General features: G+C 40.0%; 1 protein-coding gene across 5 annotated transcripts; it reads right to left on the bottom strand.

Annotated features, from left to right (window-relative positions):
- Positions 1-29: 29 nt before the first annotated feature.
- Positions 30-15541, bottom strand: LOC105692198 (neither inactivation nor afterpotential protein C). 5 transcript variants are annotated; one of them, XM_048652269.1, is made up of 24 exons: positions 15419-15541; positions 11217-11433; positions 10937-11118; positions 9567-9671; positions 7576-7964; positions 7411-7501; positions 7248-7343; positions 6998-7183; positions 6738-6926; positions 6443-6642; positions 6030-6373; positions 5735-5945; positions 5519-5660; positions 4973-5434; positions 4605-4894; positions 4288-4547; positions 4080-4154; positions 3814-4013; positions 3525-3742; positions 3201-3301; positions 2650-3008; positions 2238-2440; positions 2078-2162; positions 30-2006 (listed from the first exon to the last, which is right to left on the bottom strand). In XM_048652269.1, the coding sequence occupies exons 2-24, from the start codon at positions 11407-11409 to the stop codon at positions 1644-1646; spliced, it is 4944 nt and encodes a 1647-aa protein (XP_048508226.1). In that variant the 5' UTR covers positions 11410-11433; positions 15419-15541; the 3' UTR covers positions 30-1643. The 5 variants fall into 5 exon arrangements, with proteins under 5 accessions (XP_048508226.1, XP_048508225.1, XP_048508227.1 ...); XM_048652268.1 differs by lacking the exon at positions 15419-15541 and adding an exon at positions 11624-11777; XM_048652270.1 differs by lacking the exon at positions 15419-15541 and adding an exon at positions 11624-11774 and having other exon boundaries at positions 2650-2882.
- Between the last annotated feature and the right edge of the window lie 3111 nt (positions 15542-18652).

Here is an 18652-nt window from a genome sequence, read left to right as displayed (position 1 = left end):
TTTAAGGATTAATGAACAGATCGAATAAATTTTGCTGTAACATTTGTAATTCATATCATGTGTATAACGTTAAATGGGTAAATTTTACAAGAATATTGTCACTTTCAATGGATTTTTTTCAATCATGGATAGGTAAATCATAGATATAGAGATCACGCTGCTTATTTCTGGCAGACCTCTAGGAACTTTTTCGGTGATATTCTCATCTCGCGTTTACAAACCGACCGTGAGGGATGAATGAAAAAAACACAAACAAGCATATGACAACAATAATAACGTAAAATAAATTTACGCTGAAACAAACTTACATTAATTAGTGTATTTATAATAACAATCGTAATCATATGGTATTATTTTATTTTAGACCTTCGTCTACTACACGGTTATCCATTCAAAACGTAATTTCATTTTATTATTACATAAAAAAAAGCAGCCGACTTAGTTTGTGTGATTACAACAGAAATTAGATCCGTTTTGTATATCTATCTATTTATCTATTTATCTATTTATTTATTTATTTTCTACATATTCAAGTAAAATATTCATGTAAATAGTAAAATCAAAAATTTTCATCGCCTTGAATGGGTCGTCCGTGAAAAAACATCATCGTAATATGTTATTTAGAATTGAAAAAAAATATAAGAAGACATTTTATCGTTCAATGTTACAGGATTCAATTGAGTAATAAGTTATGATTATTATCTCCGAACCGGTATTGTAATGAACAACATGGATTTGTCTTAAGTGCGAACTCGTTTTCAATTCATCCATTTTTTGATTCTTTTTTGTTTTACATCTTATTTTTTCAGTAGCTGTGTGTATTCTTAATTAGTTTTTGTATTCATTTGTTTACAAATGATGTTCTGTGATAGTCACTGATTATTAGTTAAACTTTTATACGTATATTGCATTATTCAATATATACCCATAAGGAGGTGGTTATCAATATATTATTACTATAATTATTATTAAAATATTTATACACACAGATACATTAATATCATTATTATTATTATTCACGTATTATAATATGTCGATGGCCAGTATACCACACAAATATTATTTTTTGTTATTTTCATACACAATATGTACTAATGCTATATAATTTTTTTTATAGTCTGAGGAAATAATAAATAAAATATATTTTATAGCTTTCGTACATTCTCTCAGCTCTTTCTCTCGCTGCATTTTTTTCTCTATGTTTGTATTTCGTCTTTTCTAAATATGGTATATAAATTCTCTCTTTCTTCTGCTATTTATATCTACCTATGTTATTTTTCGAGTCAAATAGTAATATACATTCATATATTTATACATATACATATGTATAGTTATAGTATTTTTATTATCGATGAAATCCAATTTAATCAATGCGTCGTAATTTTATAATTCTCGATTATGATTATCATACGTATTTAGAAGAAAACGTTTGAATATGACCAGTCCGTTAAATTACTTTATCTATTTTTTTTTTCAAATAATTTATACCGATTGCGAGTATATAAAATCCCGTAATTGTTGCGTAAAAACTCGTTGAACGATGAGGAATAAGGCTATGAAAATTGAATCATAATAGGTAATTCGAATCGATGATTATTAGCGCGGTACATGAGAATTAATAATTATTGTTATATTATTATGCTTTACAAATCGGCAACGTAACCCTCGACTATTATACCAGGCGCTATTTCGGTTGTGATACTTTCTCCGGATTCGAGAAAATTTGCCTTGTCATCTTTTCCATAGCCCGCACCTTCTCTGCCGTATTTTTCCGACATACGTACCATCTCGTTTGGACTCCATTCGGAAGAATCGCGTCTCACGTTATTTCCTGATGACGATCCTCCTATTCCTCCAGCAGAACTTCTGTACACTACATTTGAATCGTATTGGTCGTTGCGATTTGACGATGAACTTATGTAACCGGAATACGATGGAGAATGACTTTCGTATATTGGGGAACGCTTCATCGAAGCTCTGTGATGTTGCGTTTTTCTCAACATGCCCTGTTGTAATTAATCTTTGAGTGGAGAAAAGAATAAAATGAGTAATAATTTGTCAATTGTCAAATATTCACCTGAAAATTAAACGGTGGATCGTCTTCTGTCGCGTTATCCTTGTGCTTTCGTCCCATCATTTGCATTTCTTGAATTGGATTTGCTCTGAAAATGGTAAAAATATTTTATTTTCCAATTGAACGCGATTACTTTTCGTTTAAGTCTTTTAAAAATGCTTACCGATTATTAATAATTGAATTTTTGTTTATTTTGTCCTCGAATTCCCAATCGTTATATCCACCTTCTGTGTTTCTCGTTTTATTCTCCATTCCATAATTGTTATTAATCAATGGTTTTTGGTTCTGGGGTATTGGGGGTGGAGGTACTTTTTTCCTAGAACGGATTGACCCTGTGCCATCGTTGCTTACACCGTACCCTGGATTCTGCATTTCGAATGTACAAGGGCGTCATTATCATTCAAAAAGATTCCCACCAATTAATCTTCTCTTCGAATTCGTTGATCTCTGAGATTTTGGTACATTCTTACATGAAAGTAGGTGGCTCTCGCTTGGCAAAGTACCAAAATCTTGAAGATCAAGAATATTTGTGAAATTTCAACATTCTCTTGAACCGACCTAATCTCGGTACTCACCGAGTGTTTGATATTTGCATTTGCTCTTAAAGGATTATGGACGTTTGAGGGTAGGCCCGAATATCCGTGGTGAACGGACCCGCTCGATGTGCTTGGTATCTGTGCTTCTGCTGGGGGGCATCTCACCGGAGTATTCGGATCTCTGGAAAACGGAGTGTGGATCAAACTTTGACCCCCGTTCATCGGCGCTGGGACCACTCGATGAGGTGAATTCGTCGTTTGGACTTCGACGTCTGTAATTAAAGATATTAATAACACTTGCCCGGGAATTTTACTGCGTCCGTCGCAGCGGTCACTGCTCGAAATCTCTTCGTTGTGATCCATGTGATGCCCTCGCTTTTTCACTTTTTTTGCTACCGCTACGCATAATCCAATTTTTTCGATCAATCACTAATGAATGATTTTCTTTTTCAACTGTCAAAGGAGCCTTTCCAGTAATGTTATAAAGATGTAATTTCTAATCTTTTTCAATGGTTATTTTTGTGAAATGGCGAAGGCGTTTTAATGAGTATTATAATGATGATAATGAATGGTGAAATTGATATAGGCACCTCTAGTGTGGACGTTGTTTGTTCCCCAAGGTACAGTTTGACGTCGTAAAGGAGCGTCCCATGCCTCGTGTTCATCCTCAGAGGCCAGAGTTGAAGTGGATCTGTAGAACGCATGTTCATTTCGGTAAAAAAAATTCTCCCGACACTTACCTTTGGTGCAAAATACAAAAAAAAAACTAAATAAATAAGAAGAAGAATAACGAAAAAAGAACCAAGAAGAAGAAGAAGAAGAAGAAGAGAAGAGAAGATCGAGTTGCTCAGAGAAAACGGTGCGGGTCCAGTTCTTAAAAACTCGTGCACTACTGTATTCTAAAATTGTCTTACCCTCTCGGTCCTTTCATCCTCGATTTAGTCGGATCGCTCATATAGCTGCTGTCGAAGAAGGGTAGTTCCTCCTTCAGGTCGAAGGGTAATTTATGAACGTGAAGTCTGCGTTCTCCAAGGTACAGCGAAGCTTTTATGCCGGGGTTAATCCTTTCTAGGGGTACGCGCTCACTCGTTGTCTGAAGTTTGGCTATTATCGATTGATTGAAGAGATGGACCTGCCAATCCGTATTAAATTACCCGAGCGATCAGATTTTTTATTCCGCGAAAAATTGCCGGGATGACTTACTTGCTGTGAAAAATGCACGAGGTCTTGATACCGGGCTGCACGGTAGTGTAGGAGGACTTGGAACATGCTCTTCGACCTCCACTTGCTGCTGTAAAACATCACGAAATTCTTCGTCTCCTGATCCCACTGATCCGGTTTCAGGTTCAGGTGTTTGCCCCCTTTCGGGAGTGATTGTTTCCTCACCGAGTGACCCCTGTACGCTGCATAGTTGAGGACATTCGTAAGAATAAAAAATATCCCAATCATTTCAAATTTATGATAACAACCTTTCTGAATCATCACAGCTGCCTCCTCCTGCGACATGTCCGTGCTCCCCTTCGCTGTTATCGACGCTTGCTTCACTGAAAAAATTTCCGTTAATTCTCTGTCGTTTTGAATACTGCCCATTGTTTCGGGCGACGGACCCTTCGTATTGAATAATTTTTTCTTCGATTTAGATGTGGCATTTTCGAAATCGTATTCGGTGTGACTTACCAACGGTCTTCTTGGTGTCGGTTATTTTCGACGCCATGCTTTTACGGGCAAGGAAAGCACGCATCATACATTGAACTTTGATGATCTTCTTCACCTGTGTTTCGTACAATCTCGAGAGATATTCTTCGTTATAATACTTCAGGAAGACTTTCGTCTTGCCGATAACCCAGCCCTCCATTTTAAGTCGGATCAAAAGCAGCCTACAGTTGTCCTTCGTCAGTTCGACGTTCTCGTCGAAGTCAAAGGCGAGAAACTTGTACCTGAGGATTGAATTAATGGAAATTTGATTTTAAACCTAATCTGATCTTCGAACATACCTTCTCAGGAACTCTTGGAAGGGTATTCTGTGCGGAAACCCTCGCTGTCTAGCCTTCGCAGTATCGAGAACAGCTAGAGCCCTGATTTGCTGTCTTACGACCTCTCTGTAGAACGCTCTTGGCACTCCTTCCAGATCGGATCTAATACATCGGACGAAATGCGTTCCTCCGCTTCCGCTGCCGACGGATAAACTCTTCAATATCTCAAGACTCGTGGAACGGAAAGTAGCTGAGCAAGTACGCATTTTTCTCGTTTGGGAGAACTGACCCCGCGATGCAGTGTTGAATTTCTATAACAAACCAGATACGAATAAAAGGCTACATCAATTAATACCATGTTTTCAGGCGTTCTTAGAATCGGCTCTTACTCTTTGCTTGGTATTTTCTTGCAGTAAAATTGCACCCCATTTTCCTCTGGTAGTCTTTTCCGGCGCCTTAGGGTGGTTAACGACTATGGTAAGATTTCCGGATCTGGTCAATTGATTCGTAAACATCTGAACGATTGCTTCTGTCCCGGAAAGTCTCATAGTTTCTATCATTTCTGGAGGTACAAAGTCACGATTTTTTTCCGATATTTCGCTGGCGTCGTAGACAAGTTTTCCTGTGAAGTGAGCGATTGTGAACTCGTGGCCGCTGATGGCCTTTACATGGACGCCCTGTTTTGAGGATTTCAAGTTTTCACAGATGTACTGAGCGTCCTGTAGTTGGCGAGAGGCGTTGTCTATAATTCGGAAAAGACCGTTATTTTTCCCCATCAACTGTTCTATCGCCTCACGGTTGTCGTAGAATTGGAGCTGTTGGACGGGAACTTCTTCCTCTTGTTGCTCTTGCTGAAAATTGAAAGAAGAAAAAGAACGACTGAAAGTGAAACGATTATTCCAAATAGTTCGAAATCTCTTGAAAAAATTGCCCACCATTTCCCAGACGAAGATTCTCTGATTATAGTGACATTGAAGTTGTTCGTTCATCGTGTTCACAAAAAGTTGTTCGATTCTGTTTACAGCGAAGCATTCGAAGCCGAAAAGATCAAGGATACTTATGCAGTATTTATCGCCACTGGAAATCGATTGGAATTTTACGAATACAGGAATTCGAAATCGACAATATGATTATTGAAGAAAATTGCTCACAACAAAGTCCGCGTGACCGAAAGCTTGTGGTTAATGTTATTGACGATCCAGTCAACGAGTCTGTGGTAAATAGTATTCGCAAGTACGTCTCTAGCCTCCCTTGCTTCTTCTACCGTATGCCTCCTCCTTACGGCTGATCCTTTCCTAATCAGGCAATAGTTGTTCAGTGACCAGCAAAACTTTTTCACGTCCACAGCCAGCAACTCGGCAGCTTCATAGGTGTAAAAGAAAGAAATCATGCGAGTGTTAATTGATTAATTACGGAATGCAGATATTTTTTTTTGGTTTTAATCACCTTTGCTAGCGACGTCGCTGTTCTCAATTTCTGCTTCTGAATTATTCCCTTCGACGAATTTAACTTCGCCAAGAATGAGAATTGCTGCTAAGGTCTTCCAAATAGTTTCCGAGTACTCTTCCATCTCGAGTGTTTTCAATGCGTTGCAGAATTCTTCAAATTTCTGAGCGTTTCCGTGGGGATCGTTTCTTACTTTGAACGATCTTTTTTTATTGCCACTGCTCTTGTCGTTGACTCTCAAGTATCTGTATCTGCGACCGGCATTTAAGGAATACTGTCGCAATTTCCCAGACGCCTCGAGGCCGTCGTAGAAATAATAAAAAATATGGAAATTTGATTGATTTCTGAAAGGAAAACAGTTAATTATAAGTGTCTAGAAATCCTGAAACCAGGTGAACATGTGTAAAATTCACCTATCTCGAGTCGACACCCGCCATTTTTCCAATTGATATAACATGAAAATAGCCCCCGATGCTTTTCCGGATGTTCCAAACGTCGCCTGAATTTCAAAAACGCATCTCGTTGAATTTGGATTTAAAGGAGTCGCGGCGTTGCTCATAGCGTGGATAATATCAATTGCTTTGAAAACCCTGACTCCCGTGTCTTGTAAACCCTGAAAAGGATAAACCAAACAAAACACAAAACATTCACCAAACTCCACTCAATTGAAAAAAATAAGGAAAATCCAATGTCTCCCCATTCTCTCACCTTTCCCAAGTACATCAGATGCTTCATAACATGCATCATGTTTCTAGTTTTTCCGGAGTAACTTTCTCCCGCAAAAATAATGTGTTGGCCTTCTTCGTTGTGATATGCATCTTGATATGCGCTATCTGCAACCGCATAAATGTGCGGGGCGTTATCCGATCTTGATTTACATTGGTATTTCGTATGGAACTGTAACGAAAAAAGTCCTGTAGGATCTGATCACCTTGATGAAAAAAAGGATTAAAAAAAAAGGCACCTACATGGGCCCCATAGATATCTTGCCCTTCGTTAGGATTCAAAATTAGAAGGACGTCACCGACAAATGTTTGAAAATATCCTCGTTTCAATCGCTCGTGAAGTTCGTCAAGTATCGCGTCCTCGGTCAGGATTTCTAGGCCAGCTAAATCCTCTACCAACATTTGCTCGAGGGGTCCACTTTGATGTGTCTGAATTGGGGAACCTAATCAATTAGCATCGATTTTCGATTTTCTTTACTCGTAGGATTTTTACCTTGAGGTATCCTTTTCGAACGATGACTTCTGGTTTTCTGTCGAGACGTCCCTTTGCGCCGAAGTCCATCGCCAGGGCTTTCAGATCTTGAGCGAGCTAAAAGAGGGATGAAAGTGTTTTTGGAAAAAATATGCGATTTATTACTTGGATTTTTCTAAATTACCGGATATTCATTTTCGGGTAGCTCGGATAAGAAAGGGTGCTCCATAATTTCAGCCATGAAGGGTCTATTGTCTGGATTTTTCTCGAGGCATCTATGAATAGTTTTGAATCAGTCAGAAAGTGATGCCGAATTGAAAAAAAATGTCGTGAAATTGTATTTCCTCACTCTGTAATGAAGTCGTTGAAATTTTGCGACCAGTTAGCGGGTCGGTACAGTCCAGGGGGTGGATTTCTCACGATCTGAAAAAGCGCTCTGGAAGGATGCATTCCCTGAAAGGGTGGTTTTCCGTCCGCCAATTCAATGGCTGTAATTCCGATAGCCCAAACATCCGCCCTGCTTCCGTATCCAGTTTCCGGTTCGCCTTTGCTTGTAACAACTTCCGGTGCCATCCAACATGGCGATCCTATACATGTTTTTCTTTTTCCAAGTTCCCCTTTTATCATACGGGATAATCCAAAGTCCACCAATTTCACTTCACCGCCTTTAGTGAGAAGGATGTTATTCCCGCAGACGTCACGGTGGACCACATTGTTTTCGTGAAGATGCAGGAGGGCCTGAGTAATTCGAGAAAAGATAATATTTTTTAGAATCATTGCAGTTCGAATGATTATTCGCCTCGTTCCGTAATTCCATAATTCCCTGCAATAAAGGTTCAAATATTCCAGTGGTTCGAATCGCTATTTTAAGTGCGGCACATGAGGATCAACATCGTGATCGCAGCTACGGCGCGGTGAACCGTATGTTTGACTACAAGGGAGTAAAAGAAGTTCTTGAATTTACTGCTAATTGAACGATCTAAAATTTGCGGTCGCTTAACGATTAACAAGCAAAGGAGTGGTGCCTTTGCCAGAGCCATGGCATGCGCATGAAATCATTAATTCCTGGCTCATCAGGTTGACTGCCTCATGCCTGCCTTTTGCCTTCCCCTGCACATTCGCATATATACAGCCGATATATGTATACAGTATATCATGTACCAGAAACAGCAACGGCAACAGCAGCAGCTGGATAAAGAAAGAAACCGAACATTGCAGGGCGTGAGAGCGAACGAGATATAAAACAAAAAAAACGAGAAAAAAGAGAGAAGAAAGAGAAAGAGAGAAAGGGTTGGTGGTAGCTGCACCTCCTTCCTCTTCTCTTTCTGCTGCTGCTGCTGCTGCTGCTGCGGAGCAGGCATTTATTTTCCGTGTAATTTGCTGGCATTAAACGTCAGCGTGGTCTGATTTACCGCAAGAGTGACTGTAGAGACGAATTGCTACCGGCCCAGAGAAACACGTACTTCATGCGGGTCTCCGAAGGGCATGAGACCCGATTATTCTCCAGCTTTGATGCAACGACCCGAGATCATTACAAAATTTTAAACCATTAGTCGCCCAAACTACTGTCAATTCACGGCGTTGCACGACTCTGCGAGTACGTACATACAATGTTCCGAAAATTATTTAAAATCAACACCGGAGAGTTAACGTTATAATTATAACCGCAGGCGATGAGATCTCAAAGGGTTGACTCGGATGACGTGCAGATGTTGATTTTTTTTTCCATCCGTTCGTTCGCGGTTGTTGTTATTTTTCATTATCATCATTATATCCAAGAGTTGACACGCGGATCGTTAGGTTTCTAAATCCACTTGTCAGTTCGTTCTACCGTATTATTTTACGATTGATCGGAAGTGTCGATGAAGATAGGTCTAAGTACGTGCATATTTCTCCGTGATATCGTCATTAGAATTTTTATACCCGTTGTTCATGCTGCAGCTGAGGCGAAATGAGGAGATTTGCCTCCTGGACAGTTTTATATACCCATTTTTTTTTTAATGCTCACCATTATTATTAGTTGTGTTTTCTTCTTATTTTTCGTTATCCAGCAGAATTATAAACGCGTTCCGCGAATCTTTCTGCACCATGCCACACGGGCGTTTCGTGCAGAGACTCGAATGCGTGAATGGATAATTATCCTAATCGACGCGTTGAACGGGTAATTATGTCTCATCAAAACGTAGCGTACGTAGTTATGCAGTTTTTAGTTGTTCTTTTATTTGTTCGCTCGAATAAACGTCCTTTGGAGAATTTTTCTTGTGTACCGGAGTAGGAAATCCAAGCTCATTTCGATTCCACTTGTTTTTTTTTTTTTTTGTTAGTTGAGAATGTTCTTACCTTGACGATCTCTTTTAGAATATAACCGATGTGTTCTTCTTTTAGTTTTCTATCGGCAGCTGCCAATCCTCTGACCATATCCATCACAGATCCGCCCTCGCACAACTGGAATTTAAATAAGAAACATGCCTCTATATTTTTCCGTAACGTCAGTTTCATATTATTCATTGTTTTATCTTGTTGGAATGCAGAGAATGGAACTCGAACAAAGGCAAAAGAAGCGATGCTGATGATGGGAATGATAGAATTGTTTTTGTAATTGAGGAAGTAATCTAGATTCGCAGTTGATTGCACTTGAGAATATTCTACGGCAGAACATTTGCAAGCGATTATAGTTTTAACGCTATATAATATACTGAAGAGATTTGTTTTAAAATTGAATTGTGGTCAGACTTGCATACCTGACTTATTTTTATATAATCAAGATACCTGACATAGTTCTGTGGTTTCTCACTAGAATTATTATCATATTTTATGCTCTCAACTTCACCACCTACACCCATAACTCTCCGCAGAATACTGATTATTATTCACATTACACCGTTATTGCCACATTTTGTACCACGAACACCATTTTTTCAGTCATCCTCGTATTTTGGTTTATCTCTCGATAGCATGACAAAGATTTACAACTGAAAAAGATAAAAAATAGAATCTAATTATCTTTTAATTTGATAATCAATTTTGATGGAACCGAATAAAAGGGTGAAAAAATGCCGTTCGTTAATTGACTGGTGCAGTTTGAATTATCAGATTGCAAATTGCAGAAACTAATTGCGATGATGGTTATGATACCTATAATATATAATATCTTCTAAGTGAAATAATATTTGGCTCACAGGAGGTCTTCTCGTAAATTTTCCTTGTCACACGGGGAAGAGTTTCGTACCTGCGTGTCCGAAGGAGTTTAATGATCGTTTAATGAGCCCGTGAATCGTAAATTACTAAGAAAGTTTCACGGTGCACGTAGGTAGGTTTGTTGCAAGGTAAAATCTCTTAAGGTGCACTGAACACTGCAGAAAGATACCGATATTATATGAACAGGTATATAAGGCGTGTAAAATGCTAAGAAATAATTGCCGATCAACGAACTTCGTAAGTTTTGGCCCGAAATCGGGACTTTTTAAAGGCTGTAGATTCTTCACGATTTTCGGACCGAACGTAAATATTCAGTTCGTAGGTAAATTTGCATATATTTTGATCTCAGACATTCAAATCTGAAAGCCAAATTGATCCGTCTATACAGAATTGATCAAGTTATCGCCAATCTTCCGCTTTCCGGAGTAGAAAAATCTAGACAACTCGATGAGTTTATATTGAATCGGTGAATATATCAATGAAGAGTTGAAACAAAAACAAATGTCACTCACTTCCATCACGAACCAGACTTGATCGGGTTCGGATTTCTTTCCCGATCGTTTTCTGTAGATTCCATAAAATTCCGGTAGATTTGGGTGACCCGCAAAGTCTCGGAGGACTCTGTATTCCTCCACCACGAGTGCCTGCGTTTCTTGCGTCAATTGTTGGATCTTTATCGCCACCTTTTTGTTCCCTGAGAGTGAAAAAAATTCATTAAAACGGTGCTTGAGCTCGATATCGACCGTCTCTTGTTGGTTTTGAGGGTTTAAATATCGAGGATTAGGAACTGACCAGCCTGCAGATCGGTTGCTTCGAACACATCACCACAGACTCCAGATCCGATTCGATCCTTGAGGGCGTATCTCTTTCCCGGATCTTGAATGCTGTCCAGTCTTTGAAGAGTTCCTCCTCCGCCCCCTCCGGCATCTCTGTAACCTTCGTCTCGACCTCCTCGCCATCCCCCGGCTTGCCCGTAACCGCTCATGATAAGATTATCGGTTTTATTGATCTGAAAACGAGAAAACAAGCGAATTCAATAAGGGGAAATTTTTCAACACCCAGTGTGCAGATTTCTTCACGATGTCGATGAGGGTTGAAGAAAATTACGCACGCTCCAGTACGAGCTCGAGTTGAACAGGGCTACTTGAACGACATGACCCTCCCGGGAGTAGCAGAAGTTCGTAAATGTATGTACGTACGTATAATACGCGTGTGTAGATTGTATAGGTGTATCTACATAACGGCATCGTCGGCATCGGGGTTGTCCCTCAAAGCGGGAAAGTCACTCAGGATTTACCCTCTCAAAGCGAAGTGTTAATTATTTGTGATTTCCCCCGCGATATATGTATAAAACTGCAGGATAGCGGGGTACCCGTGTACGTTACGTATCGTACGTATTCGACTTCCCTCGACACCTAATTACTAATTAGTCATAACTGGAGTGCCGCAGCAAAAACAACCGGGTAAGAGGAAGAGCGAGGTGCATGGAACATCGAGTCATGGCTCAATAAAAAATCAGAGGAAAAGTATAACGTGCTCTTTTCCGAAAACTGACTTTTTCATTCAGCAGATCGTCGAATTTCGGTGATGATTTTTTAACATTCTCATGAAAACTCTGAGGTTGTTTTTTCAATCGGGCAACACGCTCCCCCTCGTCTCTGGGCTAACGTGGAGCACGTGACGGAGGAGGGATGTCGCGCCTGAAGCCGTGACGTCGAAGAGGATCGCCGACCGCCATGCCACCAATTTTCTCTTCTTTCGTTATTCCTTTTTTCTTCGCATCATTTTTCTCGCCGAATATTTTCTTCCTCATAGTTTTCCCGCATGCGTCTCGCAGTTGGCTTGCGATCAGAGCCAAGCCTCGAAATTTTTTACTTTTTATCAACTCGTGTTCACACGACGCTGCCGAATGTTTGAAATCTTCGAATGAGCGGATTTAGTCTACCACGAGCGGTATGTGTATTCATAGAATGGAATAGTCATCGTTTACGTCATAAGTTTACTCTCGTGTTATATACGTACATATAAGGGTAAAAAATTTTCGCTTCTTATTTAAGGCGTGTCGGTGATCTTTTTCCGGAATGAGGTATCCGAATAAGTCGTTTGCACTCGACTGACCTACACTCCGTACGCTGCTCGTTCGGAAATCCAATTACAGTTCGAATCTTTTCTGGAAAACTAGAGAAAAATAAAGATGAATCGAAACAGACGGGGATGTTCACCGAACCATGACAGGGATTGATTCAGGCCTGTCTAACGTATGATCCATGAAATACACCATACGTATTTTTCTACCATAGAACCACGCTGCGCCGACAATCATTTCGCGGAGGTATATTATTCGTCGCGGTTCCGAGCCCTTGTAAGGTATCGTAAGTCAGTACTTACAGATCCGTTTAGTATATGCAGCTACTATACCTGGCCGGTTTCTCGTTACGCCAGAGGAGTACAAAGGAGAAAATTTTTAACTACGAATAATAAGTACATCAAGCGTGCAGCTAAGACAGATTCGACATAACGAATACGCGCGCTTCGTTCGATTTACGCGAAAGGTCATTTGAGATCTGCACATTTTCCCACCCTTATTTGCGAAAAGTTAATCCCCTGGCAAGGTAGCGCGTTATACATGTTTCTATGTACGTACGTATCCACGAATCTATGTAGATGATTATTACGATACACAGCTATACGTATATACTTTTGACGCCTTTGGAGTTCGCCTTCACGCATTTATCGTGCTTCGTGAAACACCCGCTCTGACAATAATTCCTTAATCGGATCGCGCCAATTTTTTTCCTTTTTCTTTTTTTCTTTTTTTTTCGTTTTTTTCGTTATTTTTTTTTTAATAAATGGTTTGGGAAAAATTGAAGGTTGAGCGTCGAGATATAGGTGGGAATTTTCAGCGGTGCGGTGTCAAAAAGATTGCGTTTTTTACGGATAACGTTGATACTCGTACAGTTTCTCGTAGGCGAATTGTCGCGGATTGGGATGCTGATGCGGGAATGCGTCTCTCGTATATCTGTACGTATCATGTGCACCGTACTATACATATATCGGGATGGAGTGAGGAGGATTGTTGTCGGTGATGGGTCTGTCGCTTGGTTCGATTACATCTTGCAAAAAGTCGCATTACACGCGACACGGGTTGGGAATAAATCGATGGATTATGCGAATAAGTTGCGAACGGCGTACGAATAAATGAATTGGTTGATGACTCTTCTTTTAAACAGTTTTATATACCGACCGCTACGTACTGCGCAATGTATACCTCAACCTCCTTGGAATTTAACGCCTTGGTGTATTTTTCACCTGCAACAAGGCATATACCGCATACATACATATATATATATATATATATTCAACGTCTTCTCTTGAGATCTCGATATTCACAAGAATCCCATCTGCGAGTTTATTTACCACTATACTCATCTTTATTCATCTATTAACGATTCTTCTTATTTTACCGTTCTTTCTATTGTTTTTACTATTCTGTAATACCCATACACCGCCACTCGTATGCATGAATCATTTTCCTTTTCGATCGATTTATCGTTAATTCATTTATTCATCCACCCCGGAAACTCATTTTAAATACAAATCTGTTTATTTTTCATTCGTCGTCGGGAGCTTTCGCGAGCTGGCACTCGCGTTTTATTATCGCTTTTTTCCCACGTGACACTATACTGTATACGCTTGCGTAAGGTTTCCGGACAACTATCTGAACGCATAGAGGTAATTTTTCGATAGTCAGTCCTTTGCGTACAGCGATTTCGCGGTGAAAAAAACAGTTTTCAACAAAGGTTGAAAAGATATCTCAAATTTTTCGAGCCTCCGTCTTCGTTTTGTTTTGTTTTGTTTTGTTTTTTTTTTTTTTTGCACAGCACATCGTCAGAGTCGTTGAGAGGCTGAAATTCATGAGAGAAGTGAAAAAATGACGGTGGTTTTTGGTTGCGGTGAATGTCGGACGGTATAAGGGCAGATTTTGAAAAACTGTTGAAGCATATTATTTTGGAAAAACTTGTCGGGAGTGGTATCTGATATAAACGGGTGTTGTATCGTTCGGGATCGCGATTCTCATTTGGTCTTGTATATTATACAGGATAGTTTAATCAGTCCCAAGAATCTCTGAACAACTCGATGCTCGTTCCTTGAAGTTCGCACGTCTTAGTTTTTTAAGTTTCTCGGTATACTGACGATCCACAGACACCGTTTATCCCTCTTTCTCTTTATCTTTTTCTTTCTTTCCGCCTTTATCTCCTTCTTTTCTTTGCTCCCGATGACGGCGACGATGGTGGTGCAGGCCGTTCAGCGTCAGTGGTAACGTCGCCTTTATTCTCTCCGTCATCGTCTCTTCAAGAGTATAAAGATCGATACATGGAACCATCGATACGTCAAACTTGGTCGGCCACTATGGGCGAGCAAAACAACCAGGAACACGTGTTCTGGCACCTCGCGACGCGCGGCAAGGAACGCGATCTCCTCCTCTCTTATATATATATACCCTCTCCAGGGATCGAATCGCGAACAAAGAAAGGAACAAGGCGAGGCGGAAACCGACCAAAAGAGATGAAGAAATCGCCTTCGAAAACAAATAAAAAAAAAAACGAAACAAAAAATGAAAAAACAAAAAAACAAAGAGAACACGGAAAGGGATGAGACTCCTTAATTATTGCGCAAACAATCTACCACCGATCCCACGGATAAAACACCGACACCACTTTTTTTTTTTTTTTTCTCCTCAATCTTCTTTTTAACCTTCGGCTAATTGTGAGACGTGCAGCGAACAAAGTTACGTACGAGGATTCCTCCTTCTTCTCCGTGGGGCAATCTTGAATATTCTTAACCGAATAAGAAGAAAAAAATGAAGAAGGCAGATTCTAATGAAAAGATGGAATACTACGGCCGCCTGGTACGTAAGGAGAGGAGTCTATATCGCTGCGTGTATGCGGATAAGAAGTGCTCTTAAATTTTTGCTAAGGATGAAACAAACTCACCTCTAATTAAGACGTCTGGGAGACTGGCAGGTTGCAGGCCCCGCGGCGTCCGCCCTCGCAATGCCGGCACCCCGACGCCCGGCGTTCCCTACGCGGGCTTGGCTTCCATGATCCAATAACGCGGACTTAATTAACTAACTGCTAACTCACAAGCCTGTTAGCACATTGATTTCACTCTATATTTCTCCCTGGGCATAGCCGCCTCCTTCTCATTTTAAAATCTTTTAAACAGTGTCGACTAACGATCGCCGACACCCCACCGACGCCCACGCAAATATCATTCCCTTCCCAATCTCTACTGAATTATAATTTATCCATGTGTGCTCTGGTATACGGATGTCGTACGCGTACCTCATCTCTCCACCCCTCCACCCCTCCGTCCCTCCGCCCCCGCCATATCTCTTTTAACTAATATTTTCCACTTATTGCGGCGTTGATATTGGTATGTAATATGATTAGCGAGTGCTCGCGGTGGGAAAAAAATTATCAACGTGCGCCGTTCTCTGGATAATCCAATAATTGTTTGTTTTTTTTTTACTCCAGGCCTCCTCAAATTTACGATCTTTCGGTCTGCAATTATCTGAACATTTTTTTGGTCTCTTCCTCAATTCCGTTTTTCTCGTGTTTTACAGTAGTTAGTTCGTTTGTTGATTTTTTTTTTTTTTCTCTTCTATAACGTGTTCAACAATATACGTGTATAGCGTAGCTGCATTATATGCGCGACCTCGTTTGTCGGAAGGGTAATCGGCTTAGCTGCAGGTAGCCCGATCGAGAAGCGAACGAAAAAAAAAAAGCTGCACGTAGAAACGTTGCTTGGATGCAACGATTTGCAGTTTTCCGCCATACTTCGAAGTTACTGCTCACAAGTAATTACACTCTATGTAAAAGCGTATATCTACATAAGTAGATCTGTAATTGTTTACTCAGAATTATGCATACGAGTGCAGCAGCACCGTTTAACCTATCCTTTGAAGTAATCGCGTTGCTGTTTATAAAATATAACCCTATCGATTGTATTTCTTACCGTGAAAATAATGCATTTAAGTATCCCGCGGGCGTATTGATTGATTGATTGACTGACTGCGGATTGATTGATCGACGGAATGGCTTCTGTAACGTTTCGTATTTCTCGTACGCTTTACCCTTAATCGTAATCCATTCAGATTTCGAAGTTAATTTGACTAGGTCAAAAAACTATTGCATCGCACGATTCGCCGTACAGGTATCGTCCGAATGGTTTGCCTGATAACGGCTGAAAATCGTACGTGAACGTGGCGATCAATATATCTATGGTGGCGACGAGAGAGATTCAGAAAAATGTAAGGGGGATGGCGAAAGAACGAAGACCGGCTTGAAAAAGGCGCCTAATTAATCTTGCCAGTTATTTGACAACTCGTTAGTATTTGTGTTACTTATTCTGAGGTGCGGATCGCGATCTTGGAAGAGAAGAAAAGAAAAAAAAACAGAAAAAAAAAAAAAAAACTTCAGTAGGTATATATGGCTTATATTTTATACTGTTGCGTTGTAACCGCTAGGAATCGGATAATATTAGTCTCAATAAATTAACGTGTTTTACTGTGGAAAAGTTGCGTCTCGGATAGCTATGCGCATTAACCGAGAGCAAGTAAGGAGGCGACTCTTTTGCGACTCGAGCTGAGTCTTGCGGTCAAAGGTACCGACAATATAGGGACTTCGCTATGACCGACTATAAGAGCTACTTGCGATTGGATAACGCGCGAGGATCGCAAGATTTTTCCTTTTCTTATTCTTTCCCGCGGCGGTCGCCATTTTATCTTTTTTTTTCATTCATTTATTTTTTTATTCGTTCCCAGCTTTCCTTCTTTTTCACGTATCGTCTCTGCGACGCGCTCGCTCAAGTCACACAAAATCTGCAGTTTTCGGTTTTGAAATAGGAACGGAGTAAAATTTGCAGAAAAGGTAAAATAAAGGGAAAGAATTTGTGATATTTTGCCGGTGTCTGGATACCCGTGGACCGCGGGTTTGAGGTATGCATTACGCTTATATTCGCTGGTTTATTTCCAACTTCCGCATCAGTTATGTTCCGCGTCAGGATGGAATTTAATCCGCTATTTATTGGCTCATACAAAATCAATAAGGAGGAACAACTCGCCCTTGCAGGGTTTACTTTTACGAAGATACCTCATGCGGCAGCTCCTACTCAAGAAACAGAAACAGAAACACGAGAGATTCGCTTGAGTTGTGCGCCGAGTATAGAGCTTCTGTATATCGAGTACAAGACGGATCACTGATCGTACGATAAGACTTGTACCGGTCACACTTCGATTATAAGCGGTGCGAATCAAAGGCATTCGAAAGATAAAACAGAACCTAATGAATAAACATCATGGGAGCTCATCTCTCTTTATACATTATAAATTTACATGGAGATAAATCTTTCATCTATTCAATCTCCGGTGCGATGCCCAATGTGATCTGATTATATTGAAAAACGACGTGATATTCGTAAAATCGCCATCCAAAAAATTTGCTGAAATTATCACTTCGGGTCCGAGCATTTCTTTTTTTTTTTTTTTTCCCCTCTTCGCAGGAAATGGGCCCACGTACCGAACAAGAACATTCTGTTTGAGAATCGTATTCGCTCGAAGTAACTTTTAAAATTCATACGAAGCGTGTTTAACGAGACGATTCTCGTGGCGTTATATGTATGTAGCTTTGTAGCAGAAAAATCTGGTACAAGGGCGGGGGGGAGAAACGGAGAAATTAACTGCATGAATACGTGAAAAACTGTTTTCTGGAGAAAAAAAAATTCCGCAGATCAATGAGAGGCTTAAATACGTTACAGTATAGGAAGATCCTTGAAAAACAGGATAATGGTACATAGATACTTACAGGAAAGTATTATCCCCGTTCACCGAGCTTATGCAGGGATTCTTCTTTTGGATTGTCATTTTGGTTATTTTTTTTTTTTTTTCAAAAGCTCCGCGCGATTTGTGGTTCGAGTGAAAAAGTTCCCAACCGTGTAACGGAGTTTTTCGTCTTCTTTTTCTTTCTTATAAAGGAACTCTTTTTATTGTACGTTTCAGTATACAGTCGTCAGTGCCTTATTCGCGTTTTACTTAAATACAATATACTTAATAGTTAAATATAGCGTAAAGGTAAACAATTCATTCGTTCAATATTTTCATATACATATGTATAGGGGCTAATAATACTGCACGGAGTGTATAATATAGTATATAATATATAATATTC

The sequence above is a fragment of the Athalia rosae genome, chromosome 3 (genome assembly GCF_917208135.1).
Source record: "Athalia rosae chromosome 3, iyAthRosa1.1, whole genome shotgun sequence".
In the NCBI taxonomy this organism is placed as follows: domain Eukaryota; kingdom Metazoa; phylum Arthropoda; class Insecta; order Hymenoptera; family Athaliidae; genus Athalia; species Athalia rosae.
Note: the sequence above shows the minus strand (reverse complement) of the source record. Positions and strands in the feature narration are given on the sequence as shown.

What these genes read in the sequence shown, in the direction of transcription:
- LOC105692198 (XM_048652268.1), bottom strand. Translation starts at nt 11,680, where the DNA reads ATGCCGACGATGCCGTTATGTAGATACACCTATACAATCTACACACGC. An exon ending in TCTACACACGCGTATTATAC is followed by an intron (nt 11,434 to 11,623) that starts GTACGTACATAC and finishes TCTCGTTTTCAG; the next exon opens with ATCAATAAAACCGATAATCT. An exon ending in ATCCACCGTTTAATTTTCAG is followed by an intron (nt 2,007 to 2,077) that starts GTGAATATTTGA and finishes TAATTACAACAG; the next exon opens with GGCATGTTGAGAAAAACGCA.